The following is a 27,980-nucleotide window of genomic DNA, read 5'->3' on the forward strand; positions in this document are numbered from 1 at the left end:
TCTCTCCTTCCCTCCTTCTTTTCCTCTTTCTTTCCTTCTTTCTCTCCTTCCTTCCTTCTCTTAATTTCTTTCCTTCTTTCTCTCCTTCCCTACTTCTCTCCCTCTCCCTCCTTCTCTCCTTCCTTCCTTCTCTATCTTTCTTTGTTTCTCTCCTTCCCTCCTTCTTTTCCTCTTTCTTTCCTTCTCTCCTTCCTTCCTTCTCTCCTTCTTTAATTCTTTCCCTCCCTCCTCTCCCACCTTCTCTCCTTCCTTCCTTATCCTACTTTCTCTCCTTCCCTCTTTCTTTCGCTCCTCTCCTTCCTTTCTTCCCCGTGTATGTGTTTTGTGTGTGTATATGTATATATGTGTGTATATATGTGTGTTTGTGTATAAATGTGGTTTTGCACATGTGTTGTAATTTTTGGGGTTTTTATTTTTGCTTTTCAAGTCCCTTCCATTGTGTCTTTCAGTGTTTTTATGAGTGATGGTCACTCATTGGCCAGAGAGGTGTCTTGTGTCCAAATTTGGTGTCAATTCATCCAGTGGTTTTTGAGTTATGTTAATCCCACAAACGAACATTACACTTTTATTTATATAGATAATGTAATACAATATAATAATATTATTATAATTATATATTTATATTACATGCAATATTACTAATAATATTGCAATATAATGGTATAATACAATATAGTAATATTTAATGCTGTTATTGTATTAAGCAATATAATAATATATTATAATTATATATTTATATTACATGCAATATTACTAATAATATTACAATACAATGGCATAATACAATATAATAATACTTAATACTGTTATTGTATTATGTTAATAATATCATATATTGTATGTATATATACCTTGTAAGCCACTCTGAGACTCCTTCGGGGTGAGAAAGGTGGCATATAAACAACAGAGAGTAAACAATCAGGCACATCAAATCACTCCCAACAAAAGATTCCCCCCAGGCACTTCCAAGCCATTAAATGCTAATCAAGGTGGTCAGTTGAAACATTCACACCTAACTCCAGCAGACAAAAGTCCTTTGTCCCACCCTGGTCATTCCACAGATATATAAACCCATTTCCCTACTTCCAACAGACCTCACTACCTCTGAGGATGCTTGCCATAGATGCAGGCGAAACGTCAGGAGAGAATGCCTTTAGAACATGGCCATATAGCCCAGAAAAACCTACAACAACCCAGATTTTCCTGCTTCTTGGCAGAATGGGGTTGGACTGGATGGCCCATGATGTCTCTTCTGTTACGCAGCAATGAGTTTTGCCCAGCGTCCCAGCGTCCAAAGCCCAAATGCAAAAGACTCGCAGACTGGAGTAAAAGTGAACAGAAAAATCTTTACTCTTTACTCAGCAGAGATGAAAACATAAACTGGCAATGTTGCATACAAAAACAAGCAGTGCAACAAACTTTACACAGTCTTTGTAAGAAACACAAAATAAGACATCTTCATCTTACAGCAAATGAGAGATCAAAATAAACCTTGAGTAAATGCTATTTGACCATAGCCTCCTTCAGAGTAGCTTCTCCAAACTGCTCCCCAGAGCAAAGCCTTTGTCCATGGGTCTCCTCAGAGAAAATGTGCCGCCGTGCCTGGGGGCTATAACTCTTAGTGAAAGAGGCATGGACACGACATCTTTCCCCAGGCGATTGCTTCTTGCCCTCCTTTAGGGAAACTGGAACTCCCAAGGACCAAAACACTGTAGATAACTCAAAATAGGTTTTATTATTCACAAAGAACTATCCCTTTAAGGCAATAAGCTGGAAGTTTCAAAGGGGTGAAGGAAAATATACATTACAGTCTCTGGTTGTCTTGGGTCCAAGGAGATTTCGCAGCTGAGAAGCTTTTCCTGTTCCCTCTTTTCTCAATGGCTGTGAATATCGGAATAATCACAACCCCAATTCTAATGGCCTATATTTTGAAAGCACAAAGTCTTCCTCTGGTGCCAAAGAGCTGGTTTGTAGGCGCTTGAGATTTCTCAACGTCGTCCAGGTTGATCTGAACATGAAGCATAAGTCTCAAGGGTAAGAACCTCAGAATTGGTGCTGAGAGGTAACTTAATCAAGGGCTTTTAGAGCCAAATCTCTCTCTCACATCCATCTGATAGAAGGTTTGATGGTAGAATGGAAAAGGAAACACTGTCCTGCTCCAGGAAGAGGTGGAACCAAACAATTAAGCTGAGGAAGCAATATAACTGGTGCAAACAACATTGATTGAGAGCTATAAATAACTAATCAATCCAACTATACATTTACAGGGTAAAAAAGCAAAATCAGGCATGGTACAACAGTTCAAAACTTGCAACTTACAATTCTATATATAGGTGGCGCCACTCGCGCCGTCACAGAAAAGGCTCTCCAGAAGCTCTCCTGATGGAACTCCATGCTGGTACTCCAGAATGTATTCAAGAAAACTCAAACAGATATAGCCCCTTGGGTGTGGTTCAAGATTGCGGGTTGACCTACTTTGCCAGCTGCTCATGATAATTACGCACAATATGGTTTTTCTTCAATACACATATACTTGGTCCTGCAAGGACTTATCGTAACATCTTGTATGATCCTATGATCCTATGTTGCTACAGATAGTGATGAAACAGTCTCAAAGACTTCCCACTTAGCTTCATTTTGAGACCCTTTGGTAATGCTTCTCCCCCGTGTGTATTCTTTTATGCCTGGCACACGTTGAAGCATTCCTGAAGCTCTCCCCACATTCCATACATTTATAAGGCTTCTCCCCTGTGTGAATTCTTTGGTGATTAGTTAACGATCTTCCGTTACTGAAACTCGTTCCACATTCTATGCATTTATATGGCATCTCCCTTCCATGGATTATTTGATGTTTACTTAATGATCTACCACTACTGAAATTCATTCCACATTCCATGCATTTATATGGCACCTCTCCGGTGTGGATCCTTAGATGGGAACGCAGATGTGCGCTCCGACTGAAACTTCTTCCACAGTCGATGCATTTATATGGCTTCTCCCCTGTGTGGGTTCTTTGATGTTTCCTGCACGTTCCACTGTCACTGAAGCTCACTCCACATTCTGTGCATTTATATGGCATCTCCCCTGTGTGAATTCTTTGATGTTTAGTCAACGATCTCTCACCATTGAAGCCCATTCCACATTCCGTGCATTTATATGGCATCTCCCCTGTGTGGACTCTTTGATGGTAACGCAGATGTGTGCTCCGACTGAAACCTTTCCCACATTCAATGCATTTGTATGGTTTCTCCCCTGTATGGATTCTTTCATGTCTTCTGCATGTTCCACCTTCACTGAAGCTCATTCCACATTCGGCGCATTTATACGGCATCTCCTTTGTGTGGGTCCTTTGGTGGTAATGCAGATGGCTACTTTGACTGAAGTTCTTTCCACATTCCATGCATTTATAAGGCTTCTCTCCTGTGTGGGTCCTTCGATGGGAATGCAGATGTCCAACCTGAGCAAAGGTCTTTCCACATTCTATGCATTTATAGGGCTTCTCTCCCGTGTGGGTCCTTTGATGGGAATGCAGCGACCCAGCCTGAGAGAAGGTCTTTCCACATTCTATACATTTATAGGGCTTCTCCCCTGTGTGGATCCTTTGATGGCAAAGCAGCTGTCCGGTCTGCGAGAAGGTCTTCCCACATTCCATGCATTCATATGGTTTCTCTCCTGCGTGAATGCTCTGGTGTTTAGTAAGTGTACTATTATCACTGAAACTCAGTCCACATCCCAGACATTTATATGGGATCTCCCCTGTGTCAATTTGTTGATGTTCATTTAATGATCCACCATCGCTGAAACTCATTCCAAATTCCAGGCACTTGTATGACTTCTCAGCTGTGTGAATTCGTCGATGTTTAGCAAATTCCGAACTCCACCGGAAGCTCTTTCCACATTCTACGCATTCGTATGGCTTCTCCCCTGTGTGGGTCCTTTGATGGCAATGCAACTGTCCACTGCGAATGAAGCTCTTTCCACATTCTGTGCATTCGTATGGCTTCTCCCCTGTGTGGGTCCTTTGATGGGAACGCAGAGCTCCACTTTGAGAGAAGTTCTTCCCACATTCGATGCATTCGTATGGCTTCTCCCCTGTGTGCGTCCGTTGATGGGAACGCAGCTCTCCTCTTCGAATGAAGCTCTTTCCACATTCCACGCATCGATGTGGCTTATCCCCCGTGTGGGTCCTTAGATGTATAGTAAGAGAACTTCTCCAACTGAAGCTTTTCCCACATTCGACACATTTATACGACTTCTCCCTTGTGTCTGCCCCGGGATAGGGGTACAAATGGTATGTCATTCCTTTTGTTTTACGATTCAAATGTTATGTTGAAAGTTTACAAATATGAATTCCTTTTTTATTCTTCTGTAGCTTCTCTGGTTTAATTTCCAAACGATTCTTTTTAGAGCACAATGTTGCTTTTCTTCCTCAAATTCATAGGTGTACGGTTTTCAATATTAATTTTTCTTCTAATTATTTCCTTCTTATTATTGCTGTGTATCTATCTGGGGGAAAAAACAGGAAAAATTCATTAGGACTTGAGCAAAAGATCTCACCAGACCTCAAGAGCAATAGCCCCACTGCTTCCAGTGGAGCAGAATTCAAAATGAACTTAAGAGATTATTTGTTTAATGTATTGTCGAAGGCTTTCATGGCTGGAATCACTAGGTTCTTGTGGGTTTTTTCGGGCTATAGAGCCATGTTCTAGAGGCATTTCTCCTGACGTTTCGCCTGCATCTATGGCAAGCTTCCTCAGAGGTTGTGAGGTCTGTTGGAAGTAGGAAAAATGGGTTTATATATCTGTGGAATGGCTGGGGTGTCTGAGGCGCAAAAAGAATCTGCGAAGCCCACCTCCTCCAAGGTGAACTGAACCACCTCAACTGGGCTCTCCAGGCCAATGGAGACTCCACCTCAGACATCAGAAGAGCTGCAAGACAACTGAGAAGAAGCCACGAGAGTCAAGATGAAGATCCACCCAGAGGAAAAGTGTTCCTGCCATACATCAAGGGAACCACTGACCAGTGACCGCAGAGGGAAGCTGATGAGGAAACACAACATACAAACAATCTACAAACCCACCAAGAAAATCCAACAAATGCTACGTTCAGCAAAGGACAAGAGGGATCCTCTCACCTCTGCAGGAGTCTACCGTATACCATGCAGCTGTGGACAAGTCTACATAGGGACCACCAAACGCAGCGCCCAGACACGCATCAAGGAACATGAAAGGCACTGCAGACTACTTCAACCAGAGAAGTCAGCCATAGCAGAGCACCTGAGGAACCAACCTGGACACAGCATATTATTATTTGAGAACACAGAAATGCTGGACCACTCCAACAACCACCATGTCAGACTACACAGAGAAGCCACTGAAATCCACAAGCATGTGGACAATTTCAACAGAAAGGAGGAAACCATGAAAATGAACAAAATCTGGCTACCAGTATTAAAAAACTCTAAAATTATAACAGCTAAACAACAGAGAGGAAAAAAACCAGGCACAGATTAACACCTCCCAGCAACAGATTTTCCCAGACTCAGGCAGGCCTTCAAATGCTAATGAAGGTGATCAGCTAAACATTCACACCTAACTGCAGCAGGGAAGAGCTCCTTGCCCCACCCCAGCCATTCCACAGATATATAAACCCATTCTCCTAATTCCAACAGACCTCACTACCTCTGAGGAAGCTTGCCATAGATGCAGGTGAAACGTCAGGAGAAATGCCTCTAGAACATGGCTCTATAGCCCGAAAAAACCCACAAGAACCTAGATTATTTGTTTTTTTATCTATTTATGTCACTTTCCTCCATCCTATACTAAAAGTCGACCCCACTGTTTATTCTTTTTGAGCTCCCCTCAATTATATATTTGTGATCCATGGTTCTAAATGGTTCTAAAGTACTTAATGTTCTAAGTACTAAATGGTTCTAAAGTACTTAATGTTCTAAGTACTAAATGGTTCTAAAGTACTTAATGTTCTAAGTACTAAATGGTTCTAAAGTACTTAATGTTCTAAGTACTAAATGGTTCTAAAGTACTTAATGTTCTAAGTACTAAATGGTTCTAAAGTACTTAATGTTCTAAGTACTAAATGGTTCTAAAGTACTTAAAGATCTACAAGCCATTCTAAACACCTTCGCAGAAGCATACATGAAGCTCGGCCTGTCACTGAACATCGAGAAAACCAAGGTGGTGTTCCAGCAGTCACCAGCCAATCCCTCTCCAATGCCAGAGATACAGCTTAATGGTGTCACATTAGAAAATGTGGACCATTTCCGCTCCCTTGGCAGCCACCTCTCCACCAAAGTCAACATCGACACTGAAATACAACACCGCCTGAGCTCTGCAAGTGCAGCATTTTCCCGAATGGTATCCGCAGGGATACCAAGGGGCTTGTCTATAAAGCTATTGTCCTCCCAACCCTGCTCTATGCCTGTGAGACGTGGACTGTCTACAGACGTCACATGCAACTCCTGGAACGATTCCATCAGCGCTGCCTCCGAAAAATCCTGCAAATCTCCTGGGAAGACAAGCGGACAAACGTCAGCGTGCTGGAAGAAGCAAAGACCACCAGCACTGAAGCGATGGTCCTCCAACATCAACTCCTCTGGGCCGGCCACGTTGTCCGGATGCCTGACCACCGTCTCCCAAAGCATCTGGAATTTCCGGGCCGTTTTCAAGGGCAGCCCCATGTAGACCTCATTGCAGTAATCCAGTCTAGAGGTGACTAAGGCGTGGACCACTTTGGCCAGATCCGCCAAATGTTAATTTGCTTCCTTTATTTTATTTTGCAACTGTATGTTTTTTATTCTGATATAATTTCTTGTTGTCTGTATTCTGTATTTTATTTTGCTGTATTGTATTTTTGGGCTTGGCCACATGTTAGCCGCCCCGAGTCCCCTTTGGGGAGATGGTGGCGGAGTATAAATAAAGATTATTATTATTATTATTATTATTATTATTATTATTGACACAAATGCACAGTATGTCACAGCAAACGAGATCTATATACTGGATTATTATTATTATTATTATTATTATTAATCCCGCCCTTTTAAGCCTGAAGGTGACTCAGGGCAGCATACAGACCGGCAACAATGAGATGCCACATATATATACATATCTCAGTTAAAAGCAATTAAAACACATCATAAAATCCATATAAAAATCATAGAAGCTATAAAAACTATAAAAGTCAATAACAAACAATGTCTTCCAGTCCAATTCCTAATCCTGTGCTATTCTAATAATATAATGTAATATAATATAATACATTGTATATACATATAATATTTATAATATTATAATGTAATGCAATATAATAATAATACTACTACTAATAATATATCCTGTGCTATTCTATAATACATTGTATATACATATATTTATAATATTATAATGTAATGCAATATAATACTACTACTACTAATAATAATAATAATATATTATAATTATATATTTATATTAAATGTAATATCACTAATAATATTACAATATAATGGTATAGTACAATACAGTAATATTTAATACTGATATTGTACTATGCTAATAATATAATATATTGTAGGTGTGTGTGTGTGTGTGTGTGTGTGTGTGTGTGTATAGTAAGCCGCTCTGAGTCCCCTTCAGGGTGAAAAGGGCAGCATATCAATGTTGTAAATAAAAATAATAATAAATAATTTTTGAGTCCATAGTGCTCTCTAAATGTAGGTGAACTACAATTCCCAAAATCAAGGTCAATGCCCACCAAATCCTCCCAGTATTTTCAACTGGTCATGAGGGTTCTGTGTGCTAAGTTTGGTTCAATTCCATTGTTGGTGGAGTTCAGAAGGCTCTTTGATTGTAAATCCCAGAAACTACAACTCCTAATTGACAAGAAACAATCAGACAAGAAATTATCAGGGATAGCTAATCACCTCTCAACAAAGGATTCCCTCAGGCAGTAACAGGACAGGGCACACCTAAAAACTGTCAGGCCGTCAAAAGCTAATCAAGGAGGCCAATTGGAACTTTCACACCAAGCTCCAACAGGCAAGAGTTCTTTCTTCCACCCTGGACGTTATTCCACAGATATACAGGGTTAGTCAAAATGAATAGGCCAATAACCCATTGATTTTTATCTTAACCTGGCCTATTCATTTTGACTAACCCTGTATAATCCCTATTCTCCTAGTTTCCAACAGACTTCTCAACTTCTGAGGATGCCTGCCATAGATGCAGGTGAAACGTCAGGAGGGAATGCTTCTGGAACATGGCCATACAGCCCAAAAAACCTACAACAACCCAAGGCACCATGTCCTGAGGGAATTGTGAGGGGAACTGGGTGGCCTAAGGAAGGAAGGAAGGAAGGAAGGAAGGAGGGAGGGAGGGAGGGAAGGAAGGAAGGAAGGGGGGTGGAAGGAAGGAAAGAAAGAAGGAAGGACGGAGAGAAGGAAGGAAGGAGGGAGGGAGGGAAGGGAGGATGGAAGGAAGGAAGGAAAGAAGGAGGGAAGGAAGGAAACAGAAAGGAAAGGAAGGAAGGAAGGAAGGAAGGAAGGAAGGAAGGAAGGAGGGAAGGGAGGATGGAAGGAAGGAAAGAAAGAAAGAAGAAGGAAGGAGGTAAGGAAGGAAACAGGGAGGAAGGGAAGGAAGGAAGGAAGGAAGGAAGGAAGGAAGGAAGGAAGGAAGGAAGAAGGGAGGGAAGGGAGGATGGAAGGAAGGAAGGAAGGAAGGAAGGAAGGAAGGAAGGAAGGAAGGAAGGAAAGAAGGAAGGAGAGAAGGAAGGGATGATGGAAGGAAGGATGGAAGGAAAGAAGGAAGGAAGGGTGGGAGGGAGGGAGGAAGGAAGGAAGGAAGGAAGGAAGGAAGGGCAGATGGTAGGAAGGAAGGAAAGAAGGAAGGACGGAGTGAAGGAAGGAAGGAGGGAGGGAGGAAAGGAGTGAGGAAAGAAGGATGGAATGAAGGAAGGAAGGAAGGAAGGAAAGAAGGAAGGAAGGAGGGAAGGGCAGATGGTAGGAAGGAAGGAAAGAAGGAAGGACGGAGTGAAGGAAGGAGGGAGGGAGGAAAGGAGGGAGGAACGAAGGAAGGAAGGAAGGAAGGAAGGAAGGGCAGATGGTAGGAAGGAAGGAAGGAAAGAAGGAAGGACGAAGGGAAGGAAGGAAGGAGGGAAGGAAGGAAGGAATGAAGGAAGGAAGGGTGGAAGAAAGGAAGGAAGGAAGGACGGATGTTAGGAAGGAAGGAAAGAAGGAAGGAGTGAAGGAAGGGTGGGTGGGAGGGTGGGTGGGTGGAAGGAAGGACGGATGGTAGGAAGGAAGGAAGGAAGGAAGGACGGAGTGAAGGAAGGAGGGAGGGAGGAAAGGAGGGAGGAAGGAAGGAAGGAGGGAGGGAGGGAAGGATGGGAAGAGGGAAGGAAAGGAGGATGGAAGGAAGTTAGGAAGGAAGGGCAGATGGAAGGAAGGAAGGAAAAAAGAAAGGATGGAGGGAGGGAAGTAAGTAAGGAAGGATGGAATGAAGGAAGGAAGAAAGGAAAGGAGGAAGGGAAGGACGGAAGGAAGGAAGGAAGGAAGGAAGGAAGGAAGGAAGAAGAGAATGCTTCTAGAATGCTTCTGGAACATGGCCATACAGCCCATTTATTCATTCATTGATTTTTACTTTGTCTTTATCCCCATAATAGCGACTGAAGGCAACAAACAATAACATGACACCACCCAATAAAAATTTTAAAAGAACGAGATGAATACAAACATTACAAAGCAATTAAATATTTGCATCATGGATAGTAATTAAATATTTGCATCATGGATAGACAGTAAAAATACACTGGATAGCAGCCAGCATGCCAACGCCTTAAACAGCTTCCTAAGATCTACAGAGACCTCAGCAAGTGAGAGTCCAAAAGTGGTAGTCTCAAACGCAGAACCTCAATCAATGGCTGATACCAAATGAGAGACTCCCCCCTGGGCACACAGAAGACTGGGTGACTTGGAAGGTGCTGAACAGACTGCGCTCTTGACACCACGAGATGCAGAGCCAACTTTCAGAAATGGGGCCACCGAGTGGAGTCCACGACACGCGAGTGTGAAGAATAGCAAACCACAGACGACCTATTGCAATGCACCCTGAGCCCTGCCACATGCACAAGGGAGGACCTTCTTGCGGCAACACCAGAGGCACTCCAAGGGGCCAGATTCTTGTCAAAGGACATTTCGTCTCATGCCAAGTTTTAACTTTGTTTGTGGTTGTTTTCTTTAAATACATTACAACTGCATTCTCAATTTGCTTCTGACACAATAAATAAATAACTCCACCCCCACCAGGTGAATCCTGCATTCCTCCTGAATGTCCTTTGGGTCAGTGAGCAGGCCACCCAGGGCTACTGGCCAGGACAACACGCAAGGGAGGAAGCACAAAGTGTGTGTGTGCACGCTGTGATCCATTAAACCAGAAGGGAGAAAGAAGGAGGCATCTCAAAACTTCCAGGCCATCCAATGCTCATCAACAGACAAGAGTTCTTTCTCCCATCCTGGACATTATTCCACACATAAATAAACCCAATTTTCCTAGTTTCCAACAGACCTCACAGCCTCTGAGGATACCTGCTGTAGATGAGGGTGAAACGTCAGGAGAGAATGCTGCAGGAACATGGCCAGACAGCGTGAAAAACCTACAACAACCCAAGGCTCTTAGTCCTAGGGGTATTGTGGGGGGAACTGGGTGGGCACAAGGCAGGCAGGACAAGAGGAAGGAAGGAAGGAAGGAAGGAAGGAAGGAAGGAAGGAAGGGAGGGAGGGATGGAGGGAGGAAGGATGGATGGAAGGAAGTAAGGATGGAAGGAAGGAAGGAAAGAGGGAGGGAGGGAGGGAGGGATGGAAGGAAGGAAGGAAGGATGGAAGGAAGGAGGGACGGAAGGATGGCAGGAAGGAGAGAGGGAAGGAAGGAAGGATGGAATGAAGGAGGGAAGAAAGGAAAGAAGGAAGGAAACAGGGAGGGAGGGAAGGAAGGAGGGAAGGAAGGAAAGAGGGAAAGATGGAAGGAAGGAGGGAGGGAGGGATGGAAGGAGGGAGGGAAGGAAGGAAGGAAGGAGGAATAGAAGGAAGGATGGAATGAAGGAAGAAAAAAATGAAAGAAAAGGAAGGAAACGGGGAGGAAGGAAAGAGGGAAGGAAGGAGAGAGGGAAGGATGGAAGGAAGGTAAAGGGAAAAAAGAAGGAAGGAAATGGGGAGGAAGGAAAGGAAAGAAGGAAGGAGGGAGGGAAGGAAGGAAAGAGGAATGGATGGATTAATGGAAGGAGGGAGGGAAGGAAGGAAAGAAGGAGGGATGGAAAGAAGGTGGGTGGATGGAAGGGATGAAAGAAGGAAGGAGGGAAAGAAGGAAGGAGGACTGGATGGATTAATGGAAGGAGGGAGGGAAGGAAGGAAAGAAGGAGGGAAGGAAAGAAGGTGGGGGGATGGAAGGGAAGAAAGAAGGAAGGAGGGAGAGAGGGAAGGAAGGGGAAAGGAAGAAGGGAGGAAAGGAGAAAGGAGGGAGAGACGGAACGAAGAAAAGGGGGAAGGAGGGAGGAAAGGATGGGCGAATGGAAGGAGGGAAGGGGGGTGCAAAGGACATCCATCCATTCTCTCTCTCTCTCTCTCTCTAGCTTTGAGCTGCTGGGCAGATTCTCCCCTTCCTTTTCCCTCCTTCCCCTCCAAGGACAAGACTTCCCCCCAAGAACACCTCCCCTGCCTCTCCCCCTTCACCTTCTTCCTCTCTTCCTCTCCTTTCCTTCCTTCCTTCCTCTCCTCCTCCTGCTCTCCTCCTCTGGGCTTCCCTTCTTCTTCTCCAGCTGGAGAAAAGCCTGGCCCCTCCCTCTGGAAGTGAGATCAGGCGGGGAGGCCCCTCCCTGCTCCCCCCCCCCCCACACCTCATTAGCATTCCCTTTCATTCAAGGAAGCCTCGGTGTGGTTGTGGTTGTTGCTGCTTCTGGGAGGACCCGGTGGGCAGGAGGGGATCCTCTCTTCCTTTTTCCTTCCTGCAAAGACAGAGGTAAGAGGGGAAGGAGGGAGGGAGGGAGGGAAGGAGGAGAGGCTGCAGCTCTCACCATTCCACAATTTTGTCTGTTTGGGGCAAGTGCGAATGCTGCCATTGATCACCTTGATTGCCATTGAATAGCCTTGCAGGTTCAAGGCTTGGCTGGGCAAGACAGGGGATAGAATCATAGAATCATAGAATCAAGGAGTTGGAAGAGACCTCCTGGGCCATCCAGTCCAACCCCATTCTGCCAAGAAGCAGGAATATTGCATTCAAATCACCCCTGACAGATGGCCATCCAGCCTCTGCTTAAAAGCTTCCAAAGAAGGAGCCTCCACCACACTCCGGGGCAGAGAGTTCCACTGCTGAACGGCTCTCACAGTCAGGAAGTTCTTCCTCATGTTCAGATGGAATCTCCTCTCTTGTGGTTTGAAGCCATTGTTCCATTGCGTCCTAGTCTCCAAGAAAGCAGAAAGGAAGCTTGCTCCCTCCTCTCTGTGGCTTCCTCTCACATATTTATACATGGCTGTCATATCCCCTCTCAGCCTTCTCTTCTTCAGGCTAAACATGCCCAGCTCCTTTAGCCGCTCCTCATAGGGCTTGTTCTCCAGACCCTTGATCATTTTAGTCGCCCTCCTCTGGACAAATTCCAGCTTGTCAATATCTCTCTTGAATTGTGGTGCCCAGAATTGGACACAATATTCCAGGTGTGGTCTAACCAAAGCAGAATAGAGGGGTAGCATGACTTCCCTAGATCTAGACACTATGCTCCTATTGATGCAGGCCAAAATCCCATTGGCTTTTTTTTGCCACCACATCACATTGTTGGCTCATGTTTAACTTGTTGTCCACGAGGACTCCAATATCTTTTTCACACGTACTGCTCTCGAGCCAGGCATCGTCACCCATTCAGTATCTTTGCATTTCCTTTTTCCTGCCAAAGTGGAGTATCTTGCATTTGTCACTGTTGAACTTCATTTTGTTAATTTTGGCCAATCATCTCTCTAATCTGTCAAGATCGTTTTGAATCCTGCTCCTGTCCTCTGGAGTATTGGCTATCCCTCCCAATGCCAGGGGACAGTTCCACCTTGTAATATCAATACTGTCAAAAAAGGAAAAATGATGGGTCCACCACCCCTGCGAAGGTTAGAAGTTGCAGAAAGTCTAAACCCCGATCAGATGGTGGTCAGTCCATGGCAAAGGCGTGATTAACAACTCCTCCACACTGCCACCTTCTTCCCAGAAGACCAAGTCAAGTGTATGTCCAGCACAGTGGGTAGGGCCAGATACTAGCTGGGACAGCCCCATAGTTGCCATGGTGGCCATGAAGTCCTGAGCCGCTCCCGAAAGAGTGGTCTCTGCGTGGACATTGAAGTCCCCCAGCACAAAGAGCCGCCTGGACTCCAATGCCAGGCCCGAGACCAACTCTGCAAGCTCAGATAGGGCGGCCGTGGTGCAGCGGGGTGGTCGGTACACCAACAGCAACCCTATTCTGTCCCGGTCTCTTAGCCTCAGGTGGACACATTCAAACAAGGTCGACTGTAGGACAGGGCACCTGATCAAGGGGGTGGGATTTTTATAGACTACTGCAACTCCACCTCCCCCCCCCCCCAGATCTCAGTTGGTGCTGCACGGCATAACCTGCCGGGCAAAGCTGGGTGAGATTAACCCCTCCAGCTTCGTCCAACCAGGTCTCCGTGATGCACGCCAGGTCTGCTTTTTCATCCAGGATTAAATCCTGAATGGTTGATGTTTTACCGTTGACAGACCTGGCGTTCAACAGCACCACCTTAGTAATATTACTAATAATATTGCAATATAACTGTATAGTACAATATAGTGATGTATAGCGCTGATATTGTACTGTGTTAATGCTATAATGTATGTGTGTGTGTATATATATATATTAGGCCTGGGTAACAACGGAAAAATTTGTTTCTAAAATCGATTCGTTTTTTGGGGTTTTTTGCGTTTCGTTATTTAAAATAATTACAAAATTTTCCTTTTTAAAAGTTTGATATTTACGAAATTTCGTTAATATTAACGAATCAATTCGTTAAAATGGAGGACGCGGTTGTGCGACGTGAAAATAATAGTTTTAAATAATAGTTTTAACCTCGGAGAAGGAAAGAGGGGGGAAAGAGAGAGAGAGGAGGGGTGAAACAAACCACTTTCTGCCTCCGTGCATGTAAGGCACAGTGAAAGCAGTACTGAAAGATGGCCATCCATTCTTAATAATAATAATAAATATAATAAATATAATAGTTTTAACCTGGAGAAGGAAAGAGGTTAGGCAGGCAACAGGTCTCTGAGTGCTGCACTGCTGTGTCTCTTTGCCCAATGCACGCAGGCCAGAGTGAGGAACGAGGTGAGGTGAGGACAGGAGGAGAGGAGAATTTGATCCACTTAAGCAGAGGCCAGGGACCCGGAAGTGGGGTAAATGCCGACCGCTTGCAACCAGGGAGAGGGGAGGGAAACAACTATAAAACTTGCACCAGACATACGGAAATAATAACGAAACAATTACAAAACAATTACGAAATAGCTTTAAAAATTCGTTTCGTTTTTTAGTTGCTCCTGAATGGTTTGTTATCGCTTCGTTTACCCAAAAAATAACGAATTATTAACGAATTACGAAATTAACGAATGAAACCGCCCAGCCCTAATATATATAGAGAGAGGGGGGGGGGGTTGAGTTATGTTAATGCCACAAACGAACATTACATTTTTATTTATATAGACTAGCCGTCCCCTGCCAGGCGTTGCTGTGGCCCAGTCTGGTGATCTGGAAAATAAAGTAATGAGAAAGTGTTGGTTTCTAATATATGTAATTTCTTTATGCTCGTGGGTAAACAGTATTTCTTGTTGTTTATTTGTCAGTGCTGATGTGGAGATTGTCTGGTTTGCCCACCCTGGAACATGCAACATGCAATTTCTCCTTCTTTAGGGTTCCCTTTCAAATCTATAATACTATATCTGTGTGTGTGTGAAAATCATAGCTATCTATCTCTATCTATGGCTGGATGACTCTTTGTCATGAGGGCTTTGATTACGTTTTCTTGCCCTGATGAAGGGAGTTGGACTGGATGGCCTTAAGTATTTTCTGTTGGTCATGGGGGTTCTGTGTGGGAAGTTTGCCCCAATTCTGTCGTTTGTAGGGTACAGAATGCTCTTTGATTGTAGGTGAACTGTAAATCCCAGTGACGACAACTCCCAAATGTCAAGATCTATTTCCCCCAAACTCCATCTGTGTTCATATTTGGGCATATGGAATATTCGTGCCAAGTTTGGTCCACATCCATCACTGTTTGAGTCCACAGTGCTCTCTGGATGTAGGTGAACTACAACTCCCAAACTCAAGGTCAATGCCCACCACGCCCTTCTAGTGTTTTCTGTTGGTCATGGGAGTCCTGTGTGCCACCTTTGTTTCAATTCCATCATTGGTGGAGTCTTTGATTGTAGGTGAACTATAAATCCCAGCAACTACCACTCCCAAATGACAAAATCAATTTTTTTTGAGTGAAGGACATACATTGGGTTGTTAGGTGTCTTGTGTCCAAATTTGGTGTCAATTCAAGCAGTGGTTTTTGAGTTCTGATAATCCCACAAACTAACATGACATTTTTATTTATCGAGATATCCAATTCTGCTCTCTGCAGGTGTGCATCGGTCCAAGGTTGGCCTGCCCGGTCTCCAACCAAAGGGAATGACTCCCCTGAATTTGCCCCTCATTGAAGAAACAGGAGGAAAGTTACTCTTGGAACAGGTTAGCATTCACCTTCTCCTTTTTTGGTGTGGGAGGGGTCTGCAACAGAAGATTATCAAGTGTTGAAACTAAGGGTGGAAAGATTGCCTTGTCTAGAGTGTTGAGTCAACTTCTCGAGAAATCTGTCCTTCAAATAAACTTGTCCAATGTGGGCTGGGCAAGTATTGATATGTCATTCCCTTTTCTATTGCAGGTGACCTTTGGGGATGTGGCTCTCTATTTCACCGAGGAGGAATGGAAACTCTTGGATCGAAACCAAAGATGTTGGTATAACATCGTCATGATGGAAAACTACGAGAATGTGTCCTTCTTGAGTAAGGAATTTGGGTTCATTGCACTTCCTATGGAGATTGAAAATCTTTCAATACCACTACTACTACTACTACTACTACTACTAATAATAATAATAATACACATTGTTTATATTCTGCCCTCCTCCCCAGGGGACTTTGAGTAGATTACAGCATTTGCATACACAGGCAAACATCCAATGCCTGTACAATCATATTCAATGTGACAGACAACCACAAGCAAAGGCAGAGGCTTCTCCTTTCATTTCCGGCTTTTGGAGGCAGTGCTTATCTCTCGCTCTGGGGAGGTGCTTTTCTCCATTTTCATTTTACCCTCCTCCCCTGGGGGACTCTGAGCAGATTACAGCATTTGCACACACAGGAAAACATCCAGTGCCTGTACAATCATATTCAATGTGACAGACAACCACAAACAAAGGCAGAAGCTTCTCCTTTCATTTCTGGCTTTTGGAGGCAGTGCTTATCTCTGGCTCTGGGGAGGTGCTTTTCTCCATTTTCGTTTTGCCCTCCTCCACTAAGCAGATTACAGCATTTATATACACAGGCAAATATTCAATGCCTTTACAATTATATACAATGAGACAGGCAAACACAAACAAAGGCAGAGGCTTCTCCTTTCATTTCCGGCTTTTGAAGACAGTGCTTATCTCTGGCTCTGGGGAGGTGCTTTTCTCCATTTTCATTCTGCCCTCCTCCACTAAGGGACTCTGAGCAGAATACAGCATTTGTATACACAGGCAAATATCCAATGCCTTTACAATCATATACACTAAGATAGACAAACACAAACAAAGGCACAGGCTTCTTTCATTTCCGGCTTTTGGAGATAGTGCTTATCTCTCGCTCTAGGGAGGTGCTTTTCTCCATTTTCATTTTACCCTCCTCCCCTGGGGGACTCTGAGCAGATTACAGCATTTGCATACACAGGCAAACATCCAATGCCTTTACAATCATATTCAATGTGACAGACAAACACAAACAAAGGCAGAGGCTTCTCCTTTCATTTCCGGCTTTTGGAGACAGTGCTTATCTCTGTCTCTGGGGAGGTACTTTTCTCCATTTTCATTCTGCCCTCTTCCCCTACGGGACTCTGAGCAGATTACAGTATTTGCATACACAGGCAAATATCCAATGCCTTTACAATCATATACAATGAGACAGGCAACCACAAACAAAGGCAGAGGCTTCTCCTTTCATTTCTGGCTTTTGGAGACAGTGCTTATCTCTTGCTCTGGGGAGGTGCTTTTCTCCATTTTCATTCTGCCCTCCTCTGAGCAGAATACAGCATTTGCATACACAGGCAAACTTCCAATGCCTTTACAATCATATTCAATGTGACAGACAACCACAAACAAAGGCAGAGGCTTCTCCTTTCATTTCCGGCTTTTGGAGGTAGTGCTTATCTCTCGCTCTAGGGAGGTGCTTTTCTCCATTTTCATTTTACCCTCCTCCCCTGGGGGACTCTGAGCAGATTACAGCATTTGCATACACAGGCAAACATCCAATGCCTTTACAATCATATTCAATGTGACAGACAACCACAAACAAAGGCAGAGGCTTCTCCTTTCATTTCCGGCTTTTGGAGACAGTGCTTATCTCTGTCTCTGGGGAGGTGCTTTTCTCCATTTTCATTCTGCCCTCTTCCCCTACGGGACTCTGAGCAGATTACAGCATTTGCATACACAGGCAACCATCCAGTGCCTTTACAAACATATTCAATGTGTCAGACAAACACAAACAAAGGCAGAGGCTCCTCCTTTCATTTCCGGCTTTTGGAGGCAGTGCTTATCTCTGTCTCTGGGAAGGTGCTTTTCTCCATTTTCAAGCTGAGGAGCCTGTGTGGTGAGCGTCTCTTTGCCTTTTCTTGCCAAAGCGCTACCTATTTTTCTACTCACATTTGCATGTTTTCGAACTGTTAGGCTGGAGCTAACAGACAGTAGCTCACCCCATCTCATGAAACATTCACACCTAGCTCCAACAGACAAGAGATCTTTGTCCCACCCTGGTCATTCCACAGATATATAAACCCAACTTTCCTAGTTCCAACATACCTCGCAACCTCTGAGGGTGCTTGCCATAGATGCAGGCGAAACGTCAGAAGAGAATGCCTCTAGAACATGGCAATATAGCCTGAAAAACCTACAACAACCCAGTGATTCTGGCCATAAGAGCCTTTGACAATACATTTTTTAAAATATTCTCATTATGGTGCCGTACAATACCTCCCCGCTTAAGCGGTGCCTCATTTCTCTACTCACGGCTCATAGCTGTTTTTGAAGTACTTAGGTGGACAGTAAGCTGGACTGAAGGTCAGGTGCTCACCCTGACCTGGGCTTCGAACTGCCAAGCTTTCAATTGGGAAGATTGCTGCTGGTGATTAACCATCTGTGCTAAAGCCCGGCCCTATATACGCACATAGTCCCTTATGTATTGAGAGGCAGCGATGAACCGATGTGAACTCTGAGGTCCTTGTTTTTAGGCATATCAAGGAGATCTTTTTAGCTACTGTAATGAATATATATGAAAGGAGGTAAAGGGACACAGTCACTCCTCTTCCTAAGAGGTTTCCTTCTTGAGCTTTCTTAACTCCGTCATTGCTCCAGAGATTTTTGAATGCTGGGATTTAATTTGTTCTTGTCCTTCTTTCTAGGAGATAACTGGTGGAAAACCAAAGTAAACATGAAGTGCAAGAAGTCTCTTAGTCTCAAAGTGGGTCTTGCTGCACACCTCCAAACCCACAAATGCCTTCAATGTGGGAAACACTTTGCTCACAAGTCAGATGTGTTGAGACACCAGAGAGTCCACACAGGAGAGAAACCCTACAAATGTCAACAGTGTGGGAAATGTTTTGCTTACAGTTCAGACCTCGTGAAGCACCATAGAGTCCACACGGGAGAGAAACCATACAAATGCCATCAATGTGGGAAATGTTTTGCTTGGAAGCCGCACCTTGAGTGTCACCTCAGAGTCCACACAAGGGAGAAACCATTCAAATGCCAGCAGTGTGGGAAAAGTTTTGCCCAGAAGCCACAACTTGAGAGCCACCTGAGTGTCCACACAGGAGAGAAACCACACCAATGTCAGCAGTGTGGGAAAGGTTTTGTTCGCCATTCAAGCCTTGTTACTCACCAGAGAGTCCACACAGGAGAGCAACCATACAAATGCTATCAGTGTGGGAAATGCTTTCCTTACAAGTCAGATCATGAGCGTCACCTGAGAGTCCACACAGGAGAACAGCCATACCAGTGCCAGCAGTGTGGGAAATGTTTTGCTCACAAGCCACATCTTGAGCGTCACCTGAAAATCCACACAGGAGAGAAACCACACCAATGTCCGCAGTGTGGGAAAGATTTTGTCCGCCACTCAAGCCTTTTGATTCACCTGAGAGTCCACACAGGAGAGAAACCATACCAATGTCAGCAGTGTGGGAAATGTTTTGCTTACAAGTCAGACCTTGTGACTCACCAGAGAGTCCACACTGGAGAGAAACCATACACATGCCGTCACTGTGGGGAATGTTTTGCTCGGAAACGAAACCTTGAGAACCACCTGAGAGTCCACGCAGGAGAGAAATCCTAAAAGTGGGTTGTTGTGAGTTTTTCAGGGTTTGCATGTGTTGTACACCAGAGCATCTGACCTTAAACACCACACTGTTGCAACCCAGAGCAGGAAACGAGGCCCTAAGATAACCATCCACCACACTTGACAGTGAAAAAACAATCCTTTTTTATTGATGAAAAATAGTTACAAAATAAAGGAAAAATGCAAAGTCAAAAACCACAGCAAAATCAGAAAACATGAATGTCCATGAACAAGATCAAAACCCAAAGCCACACTGTAAAATACTGGAACCTGTTAGCAATCCACTAACCGTACTTGGTGTCCTAGAAATCTTTCAAGACGATGGCCAAGGAAACCGGGAGAACTGCCAAGGTACTCATCAATCTAAAACGATGCCTGAACTGAGAAAGTCAGCCCGGCGGAAGGCACTTAAAGCCGAGGAATTGGTTTTGTGATACAACTCCCTGCTTTGAAGCCCTTGTTTGGTTTTCTTGTAATCTCGAAGACCTTCGCAAGCTGAATGATTTACTCCTGTCTTGCCAGATCTGCCCCCTTCTATTCTCATTAAAGTTCCCAGGTGCAGAAGGGAGTGAAAGGTCATCGCTTCCCTCTGAAACATTCTCATGAACTTTCATTTTCCAAATCTACAGAAGTTTCTTCCTCATTAATTTCAGGAGCATTGTCACTAATTTCAGGATCATTGACATCAAGAAGTACATTTTCATTAGCATCAGTATGTAAGCAAAGCAGTAAACAATAGCAAAAACAGTAAAGGTCCAATACGTAAAATAGTCCATAAGCTTCAAAGGAAAACAATATCCAAAGGTGCGTAAAAAGCCAAGAAACTAGGCACACAAATCCATGAAACAAAACAGCAGGAAAAATCACATACACAAATCTGGAGCTTGGCAAAAAAATTGGTACATGAAACTAAGAGCACTTGAAAGCAAGATCGTCATGAAATTCCAACATTGACCCAACTGAGGCAACTCTTTCCCATGAATCAATATAAGGGTTGTAGTTTTTTTCGGTCTATATGGCCATGTTCTAGAGGCATTTCTCCTAACGTTTCGCCTGCATCTATGGCAAGCATCCTCACCTCACTACCTCTGAGGATGCTTGCCATAGATGCAGGCAAAACGTCAGGAGAAATGCCTCTAGAACATAGCCATATAGCCCGAAAAAAACTACAACCCAGTGATTCCAGCTATGAAAGCCTTCGACAATAAATCAATATAAGGCTTTTCTAGATCCCAAAACTGAAAGGAAAGCATTTCTCTTGACCTTTCTCCCAAGGTAAAGGTTTGTTATCTCTCTTTTCCTGTAAACGAACTGACCGTCTTAGCCTTTGAAAACTCTGTCTCTGTTTACAAAAGCTTTACTTTCTATCAAAGCTCTCATTATCTTCTCTCATTAACTTCTGCACCTGACAAATCATCTTCAGAGGGTTGTTCTGAGTAAAGCTGTGAAAGGCCTCTCCCAAGAATGTGGTCTTCCTGAGACAGCTTGTGCCTCTCGTCTGAGCTTAACTCAGGGCCCAGCGAACCCCTATCCCCAATGTCAACAGATCCAGGCCCACCATCAGGAACATCATCCCCATTCCCATCATGAACATCAGCATGAACATCAGACACTATCACGTTGAACACGCCGACATACAACAGTATGGCTATGTTCTAGCAGCATTCTCTCATAACGTTTCCCTTGTACAGTTCACCTTGAAGGAGGTTATATTTATTGCGTCAGAAGCAGATTGAAGGTACACTTACAATGTATTTAAAAAGGCAGAAACTTGGCATTATGCTAAATTTCCTTTGACCAGAATCTGGCCACTTGGAGTGCCTCTGGTGTTACTGTAAGACATGCCGCATTATCACGGGGTGTCTGCACCCTACACCACTGGAGAAGTTACACTGTCTAGCCAGTATTGCACCACCTGACGTCCGCCGGGAAGTAGCAGCCAATAGTGAAAGGACCAAGACAGTGACATCTCCAGCTCATCCCTTGTTTGGGTATCAGCCAGCATGTCAATGACTTAGATCAAGAAATAGTTTTCTAAGATCTACAGAGGCACTCGCTGGAACACCCCAGCAAGCGAGAGTCCAAAGGTGGCAGGCTCAAACCTAGAACCTCAATACCAAATGAGAGACTCCCCCCTGGGCACACAGAAGACTGGGTGACTTGGAAGGCGCTGAACAGACTTCCCTCTGGCACCACGAGATGCAGAGCCAACCTCAAGAAATGGGGCCACAAAGTGGAATCCATGACATGCGAGTGTGGAGAAGAGCAAACCACTGACCACCTGCTGCGATGCACCCTGAGCCCTGCCACATGCACAAGGGAGGACCTTCTTGCGGCAACACCAGAAGCACTCCCAAGTGGCCAGATACTGGTCAAAAGACATTTAATCAACTGCCAAGCTTGCAAATTCTGTGTTTTGTCTGTTTGTTTGTTTTTGTTAAAAATGTAATACAAATGTCTTGTTGCTGATGACATGATAAATACTGTAGCATGTGGCAGGGCTCAGACCACATTGTAGTAAGTGGTTTGTAGTTTGCCCTTCTCTGCACTCACATGTCATATGTCAGAGGAGGTGCGTCATGAATGACGTTTCAATAACTTTGAAGCATAGGTTCTTTTTATTGCAATTTCCAGTGTGAGAAGGTATATCAGATTACAGAAAAACATTTAGACAAAGAATGACATTGGACATACAGACATACAGATTCTATGCAACTACATTGAATTGACAATTACATTGGTTAACAAAGAAAGAAACAAACAAAGGGAAATTACATTTTCACTCAACATTAATGCCACATGTACACGCATTCATCCACATGCATCCAAATATTACCATATCCTTTTCTCCCTCCTTGGAGAAGCACCTCTTAGGCCAGACCCTGATTCCCTGCAGCCTACCAATGCATGGTGCATACTGCAACGCTCTACGTGGGGTTGCCTCTGAAGACTGCCCGGAGGCTACAACTAGTCCAATGAGTGGCAGCCAGACTACTAACGGGAGTGGGGAACAGGGAGCATACTACTCCTCTGTTGCGCCAGCTCCACTGGCTGCCAATCAGCTTCCGAGCACAATTAAAAGTGCTGGTGTTGACCTATAAATCCCTAAACGACTCCGGCCCAGTTTACCTGTCCGAACGGATTCTCCCCTATGAACCATCAAGGTTGTTAAGATCTTCTGGAGGGACCCTGCTCTTGGTCCCACCTCCTTCGCAATCGCGTTTGGTGGGAACGAGGGACAGGGCCTTTTCGGTGGTGGCCCCTCGGCTCTGGAACTCCCTCCCGATGGAGATTAGATCTGCCTCTTCCCTCCTGACTTTTGGAAAGCTGCTAACAACATGGCTTTGGGATAATGCATTTGCAGAATGATGACTGAGTCAATAACTGCTGACCTTTCTGGCGGATGGTGATGAATGTTTGTGATTCACTCTGACGAACTGACTTTTTTGTAACTTGTACGAATTGTTTGAATTGTATTTTAATGTATTTCATATTGATGATCTGTACTGTTTTTTCTTATTGTATTGAATCTTATGTTGTTCGCCGGCCTGAGTCCCTCCTCGGAGGTCGAGAAGACCGGCTTATAAAAAACTCTAAATAAATGTTGTTGTTCATTCGTTCAGTCGTCTCCGACTCTTCGTGACCTCATGGACCAGCCCACGCCAGAGCTCCCTGTCGGCCGTTACCACCCCCAGCTCCTTCAAGGTCAAATAAATACATTTGTCAAATCTGCACACTGAATTTCTTGTGACAGGTGGGATTCACAGTTCCTGTTTGCACGGTCTACCAGGGCTTTGATTGTGCTTATTTTTTGATCTGGATGATGGTTGGAGTATTTAATAATAATAATAATAACAATAGACTTTATTGATATCCCGCCACCATCTCCCCAAAGGGACTTGAGGTGGTTCACAAGGCACTCCAGAGTGCACATGTACAACAGGTAAAAACAGTACAAAAGTATAATAAAACAAGTCACATAAAATTAGAACAACCCCCGCCAACACATGTAGCATAAAAATCCAAAATAATCCCATTTTAAAACAAAGTAGATAGAACTAACTGTCATCAATTCACAAGGTGCCATGTGTCAGCTTCATATGGGCCCATTCAGCCTACTCAAGGTCAAAGGCCTGTCTGAACATCAATGTTTTCAGGTTGGAACGGAATAATTGTAGGGTGGGGGCTAATCTACGAACCAGCGCAGGCTCTGAGATCAACAAGGGAGGCCCTTCTCTTGGTCTCACTGCCGTCTCAAGCGTGGTTGGTGTGGACAAGGGAGAGGGCCTTCTCTGTGGTGGCCCCCTGGTTTGGGAATACCCTCCCAAAAGAGATTAGATTAGCCCCCACCCTACAATTATATATATATATGTGTATATATATATATATATATATATATATATATATATATATATATATATAGACAGACAGACAGACAGACAGACAGACAGACAGACAGACAGGACAGACAGGACAGACAGACAGACAGACAGACAGATAGATAGATAGATAGATAGATAACCTGCACTTTGAATTGAGCCTGGAAACTTGTCGGAAGCCAGTGGAGCTGCTTCAGAGGGGCATGGTATGTTCTCTGTAGCTAGCTTGAGTAATCTGGCAGCTGACCTTTGTATGAGCTGCAGTTTCCAGACCATCTTCAAAGGCAGCCCTATGTAGACTGCATTACAGTAGTCCATTCTGGATGTAACTAAGGCATGGACCACCGTGGCCAAGTCAGGATTCTCGAGGTACGGTCGCAGCTGGCGCACAAGTTTTAACAGTATGAAGACCCTCCCGCCCACCGCTGACACCTGATCCTCAAGCGTCAGCAGTCCAGTTGGAACCCCAGACTGCAGACCTGTGTCCTCAGGGGGAGTGTAACCCCATTGAGGACAGGTTGCCATCCTATACCCTGATTGGCCTTGCGACTGACCTACATAATTGCAACATTCACACTCACTTTAAAACAGTGGTTACCAGCCATTTTTTGACCAGGGACCACTTTCCAATATTAGTACTAAAGGGGTTATGAATTAGTTTTTGGTCAACTTTAGATTCAGTTTGGTGATTCGGGGTGCTGATACAGAAAATTGCATTGGATAGATCACATCAGCTCTAGTTTCTGATACAGAACGTATGCCATGGGTGTAGTAAAGTGTTTGTGGCCGGGTTTGTGTAGTAAAGGGTTTGTGGCTGGGATTGTGGCGCAGCTGGCTGAGTGTCAACTTTCTTTCTTTTTTTCCTTCTCTCCCTCTTTCACTCCTTTCTCTACCTTTCCTCCCTTAGCTTTTTGCTTCCATCCTTTCTTCTCTTTCTTTCTTTCCTTCTCTCCCTCTTTCACTCCTTTCTCTTCTTCCTTCATTCTTTCCTCCCTTTCCTTTTTTTTCTTCTCTCCTTCCTTCTCTACCTCTTTCCTTCCTCCTTCTTCTTTTCCTTCCTCTTTCTCTACTTTATTCCTTCTCTACCTCTTTCCCTCCTTCCTTTGCTCTTTGCTTCCATGCTTCCTTCTCTTTCTTTCTTTCCCTCCCTCCCTCTTTCCCTCCTTCTTTCCCTTCTTCCTTTGCTCTTTCCTCCCTTCCCTTTTGTCTTTCCTTCTCTCCTTCCTTCCTTCTCTACCTCTTTCCTTCCTCCTCCCTTTTTCTTTTCTTTCTTCTTTCTGTCCTTTCTTCCTTCTCTACCTCTTTCCTTCCTTCGCTCTTTGCTTCCATGCGTTGCTGTGGCCAGCCTTCCCTCCCCCTTTCACTCCTTCCTTCATTCCCTCTTTTCGTCATTCATTCCCTTTTCTTCTTTCCTTCTTTCCTTTCTTCCTTCTCTATCTCTTTCCTTCTCTCCCCCTTTTTCTTTTCCTTCCTCTTTCTCTCCTTTCTTCCTTCTCTACCTCTTTCGTCCTTACCTTTTTCCTTCCAGCCTTCCTTCTCTTTTTTTCTTTCCTTCCTTCCCTCTTTCTCTCCTTCTTTCCCTCCTTCCTTCACTCTTTCCTTCCTTCCTTCCTTCCTTCCTTCCTTCCTTCCTTCCTTCCTTCCTTCGCTCTTTGCTTCCATGCGTTGCTGTGGCCAGCCTTCCCTCCCCCTTTCTCTCCTTCTTTCACTCCTTCCTTCATTCCCTCTTTTCTTTATTCATTCCCTTTTCTTCTTTCCTTCTTTCCTTTCTTCCTTCTCTATCTCTTTCCTTCTCTCCTCGTTTTTCTTTTCCTTCCTCTTTCTCTCCTTTCTTTCTTCTCTACCTCTTTCCTTCCTTACCTTTTTGCTTCCAGCCTTCCTTATCTTTCTTTCTTTCCTTCCTTCCCTCTTACTCTCCTTCTTTCCCTCCTTCCTTCGCTCTTTCCTCCCTTCCCTTTTTCTTTCCTTCCTTCTCTACCTCTTTCCTTCCTCCTCCCTTTTTCTTTTCCTTCCTCTTTCTCCTTTCTTCCTTATCTACCTCTTTCCTTCCTTCCTTCCTTCTCTTTGCTTCCATGCTTCTTTCTCCCTCCCTCCCTCCCTCCCCTTTCCCTTTTTACTGTATCGTCATTTACTTTTTTTGTCATTTTCCTTTTTTGGGGGTTTTAAGTCGTTTCTGCTGTTTTTTGGGGTGGGTGGGTGGGGTATGAGTAATGGTCGCTCGTTGGTCTGTTAGAGGTATAGTGTCCAAACTTGGTATCAATTCGTCCAGTGGTTTTTGAGTTCTGTTAATCCCACAAATGAACATTACATTTTTATTTATATAGATAGTGTTGCTGGGGGAGGGGCTCCCAAGTGATGACCCAGGTACAGTGGTTCTCAACCCGGGGTCCCCCAGATGTTTTTGGCCTTCAACTCCCAGAAATCCTAACAGCTGGTCAACTGGCTGGGATTTCTGGGGGCTGTAGGCCAAGGACATCTGGGGACCCCAGGTTGAGGACCACTGACCCAGGAGATATGGTGGAACTCTGTCTTCCTGGCTCCCCTTCTTCACTCTGGCCCCAGAGCAGCTGTTGGTACTGGAGGGAGGGGCTCCCAACCAGTAACCGTCAACCAATTACCATCAACCAGCTACTATACAACCAGTACTTCAATCAATTAGAATCATAGAATCATAGAATCAAAGAGTTGGAAGAGACCTCCTGGGCCATCCAGTCCACCCCCATTCTGCCAAGAAGCAGGAATATTGCATTCAAATCACCCCTGACAGATGGCCATCCAGCCTGTTTAAAAGCTTCCAAAGAAGGAGCCTCCATAACACTCCGGGGCAGAGAGTTCCACTGCTGAACGGCTCTCACAGTCACAAAGTTCTTCCTCATGTTCAGATGGAATCTCTCCTCTTGTAGTTTGAAGCCATTGTTCCATTGCGTCCTAGTCTCCAGGGCAGCAGAAAACAAGCTTGCTCCCTCCTCCCTGTGGCTTCCTCTCACATATTTATACATGGCTATCATGTCTCCTCTCAGCCTTCTCTTCTTCAGGCTAAACATGCCCAGCTCCTTAAGCCACTCCTCATAGGGCTTGTTCTCCAGACCCTTGATCATTTTAGTCGCCCTCCTCTGGACACATTCCAGCTTGTCAATATCTCTCTTGAATTGTGGTGCCCAGAATTGGACACAATACTCCAGATGTGGTCTAACCAAAGCAGAATAGAGCATGGGGAGCATGACTTCCCTAGATCTAGGCACTATGCTCCTATTGATGCAGGCCAAAATCCCATTGGCTTTTTTTGCTGCCACATCACATTGTTGGCTCATGTTTAACTTGTTGTCCACGAGGACTACTGCTCTCAAGCCAGGTGTCCCCAATTAGTTAAACAACTGGTTTTGGGTGCGTCAGAGCCAGGGCCGTAGCCAGAAAATTTTTTGGGGGAGGGTTGACAATTTTGGCGGAGGGATTGAAAATTTCGGGGGGGGGGGGTGTTGAAAATTTTGGGGAGGGTTGAAAATTTCGGGGGGGGGGGGGGTTGAAACATGCCTCCTAGCTCACGCTGAAGCAAAGAGCACAGCAGGGGGCAGAGCAACCTTCCATAGCCTGCAGCTCCGCCCCTGTCAACCACCTCCACCAAGTCTGACCTCCTTAATGAGAGCATTCAACACACACACCCCCAACTTGGTTGCTTCACTACATCGGCTATTGCTGCAAGTAATGACAGTGTGAATAAATGGTCAATATTTGCTTGAGATAGTGCTTGCAGTTCTGGCGGGACTCTTAATTTTTTGCATCTCATAGACTTAGCATTGGGATTTGGAACACCCTCCCTATTGAGATAAGGTCAGCCCCCTCGCTGATGGCGTTTCGGAAAAAACTAAAGACATGGATGTTTGAACAAGCATTCGGATAATCCAACGAAACGAATCTTGACGATTAAGGATTGGTAATTACAGACGACGAATTT

General features: G+C 44.5%; 2 protein-coding genes across 2 annotated transcripts in view; one reads left to right on the forward strand and one right to left on the reverse strand.

The window, feature by feature from the left end:
* Positions 1-888: 888 nt before the first annotated feature.
* On the reverse strand, positions 889-11,814 carry LOC132766219 (zinc finger protein 420-like). The gene is made up of 2 exons (XM_067465045.1): positions 11,720-11,814; positions 889-4,506 (listed from the first exon to the last, which is right to left on the reverse strand). Exon 2 carries the CDS (start codon positions 4,298-4,300, stop codon positions 2,633-2,635), a length of 1,668 nt encoding a protein of 555 aa, XP_067321146.1. The 5' UTR covers positions 4,301-4,506; positions 11,720-11,814; the 3' UTR covers positions 889-2,632.
* A 68-nt stretch (positions 11,815-11,882) lies between these two features.
* The window catches only part of LOC132766367 (zinc finger protein 420-like), a 44,449-nt gene continuing 28,351 nt past the window's right edge, over positions 11,883-27,980 (forward strand). The window contains exons 1-4 of the mRNA XM_067465043.1: positions 11,883-12,005; positions 15,650-15,756; positions 15,950-16,070; positions 18,718-19,513. Coding sequence (XP_067321144.1) covers positions 15,697-15,756; positions 15,950-16,070; positions 18,718-19,513 — 977 coding nt within the window. The 5' untranslated portion in view covers positions 11,883-12,005; positions 15,650-15,696. The remainder of the gene's footprint in view (positions 12,006-15,649; positions 15,757-15,949; positions 16,071-18,717; positions 19,514-27,980) is intronic.

This window comes from Anolis sagrei, chromosome 2 (assembly GCF_037176765.1).
Source record: "Anolis sagrei isolate rAnoSag1 chromosome 2, rAnoSag1.mat, whole genome shotgun sequence".
Classification (NCBI taxonomy): Eukaryota; Metazoa; Chordata; class Lepidosauria; order Squamata; family Dactyloidae; genus Anolis; species Anolis sagrei.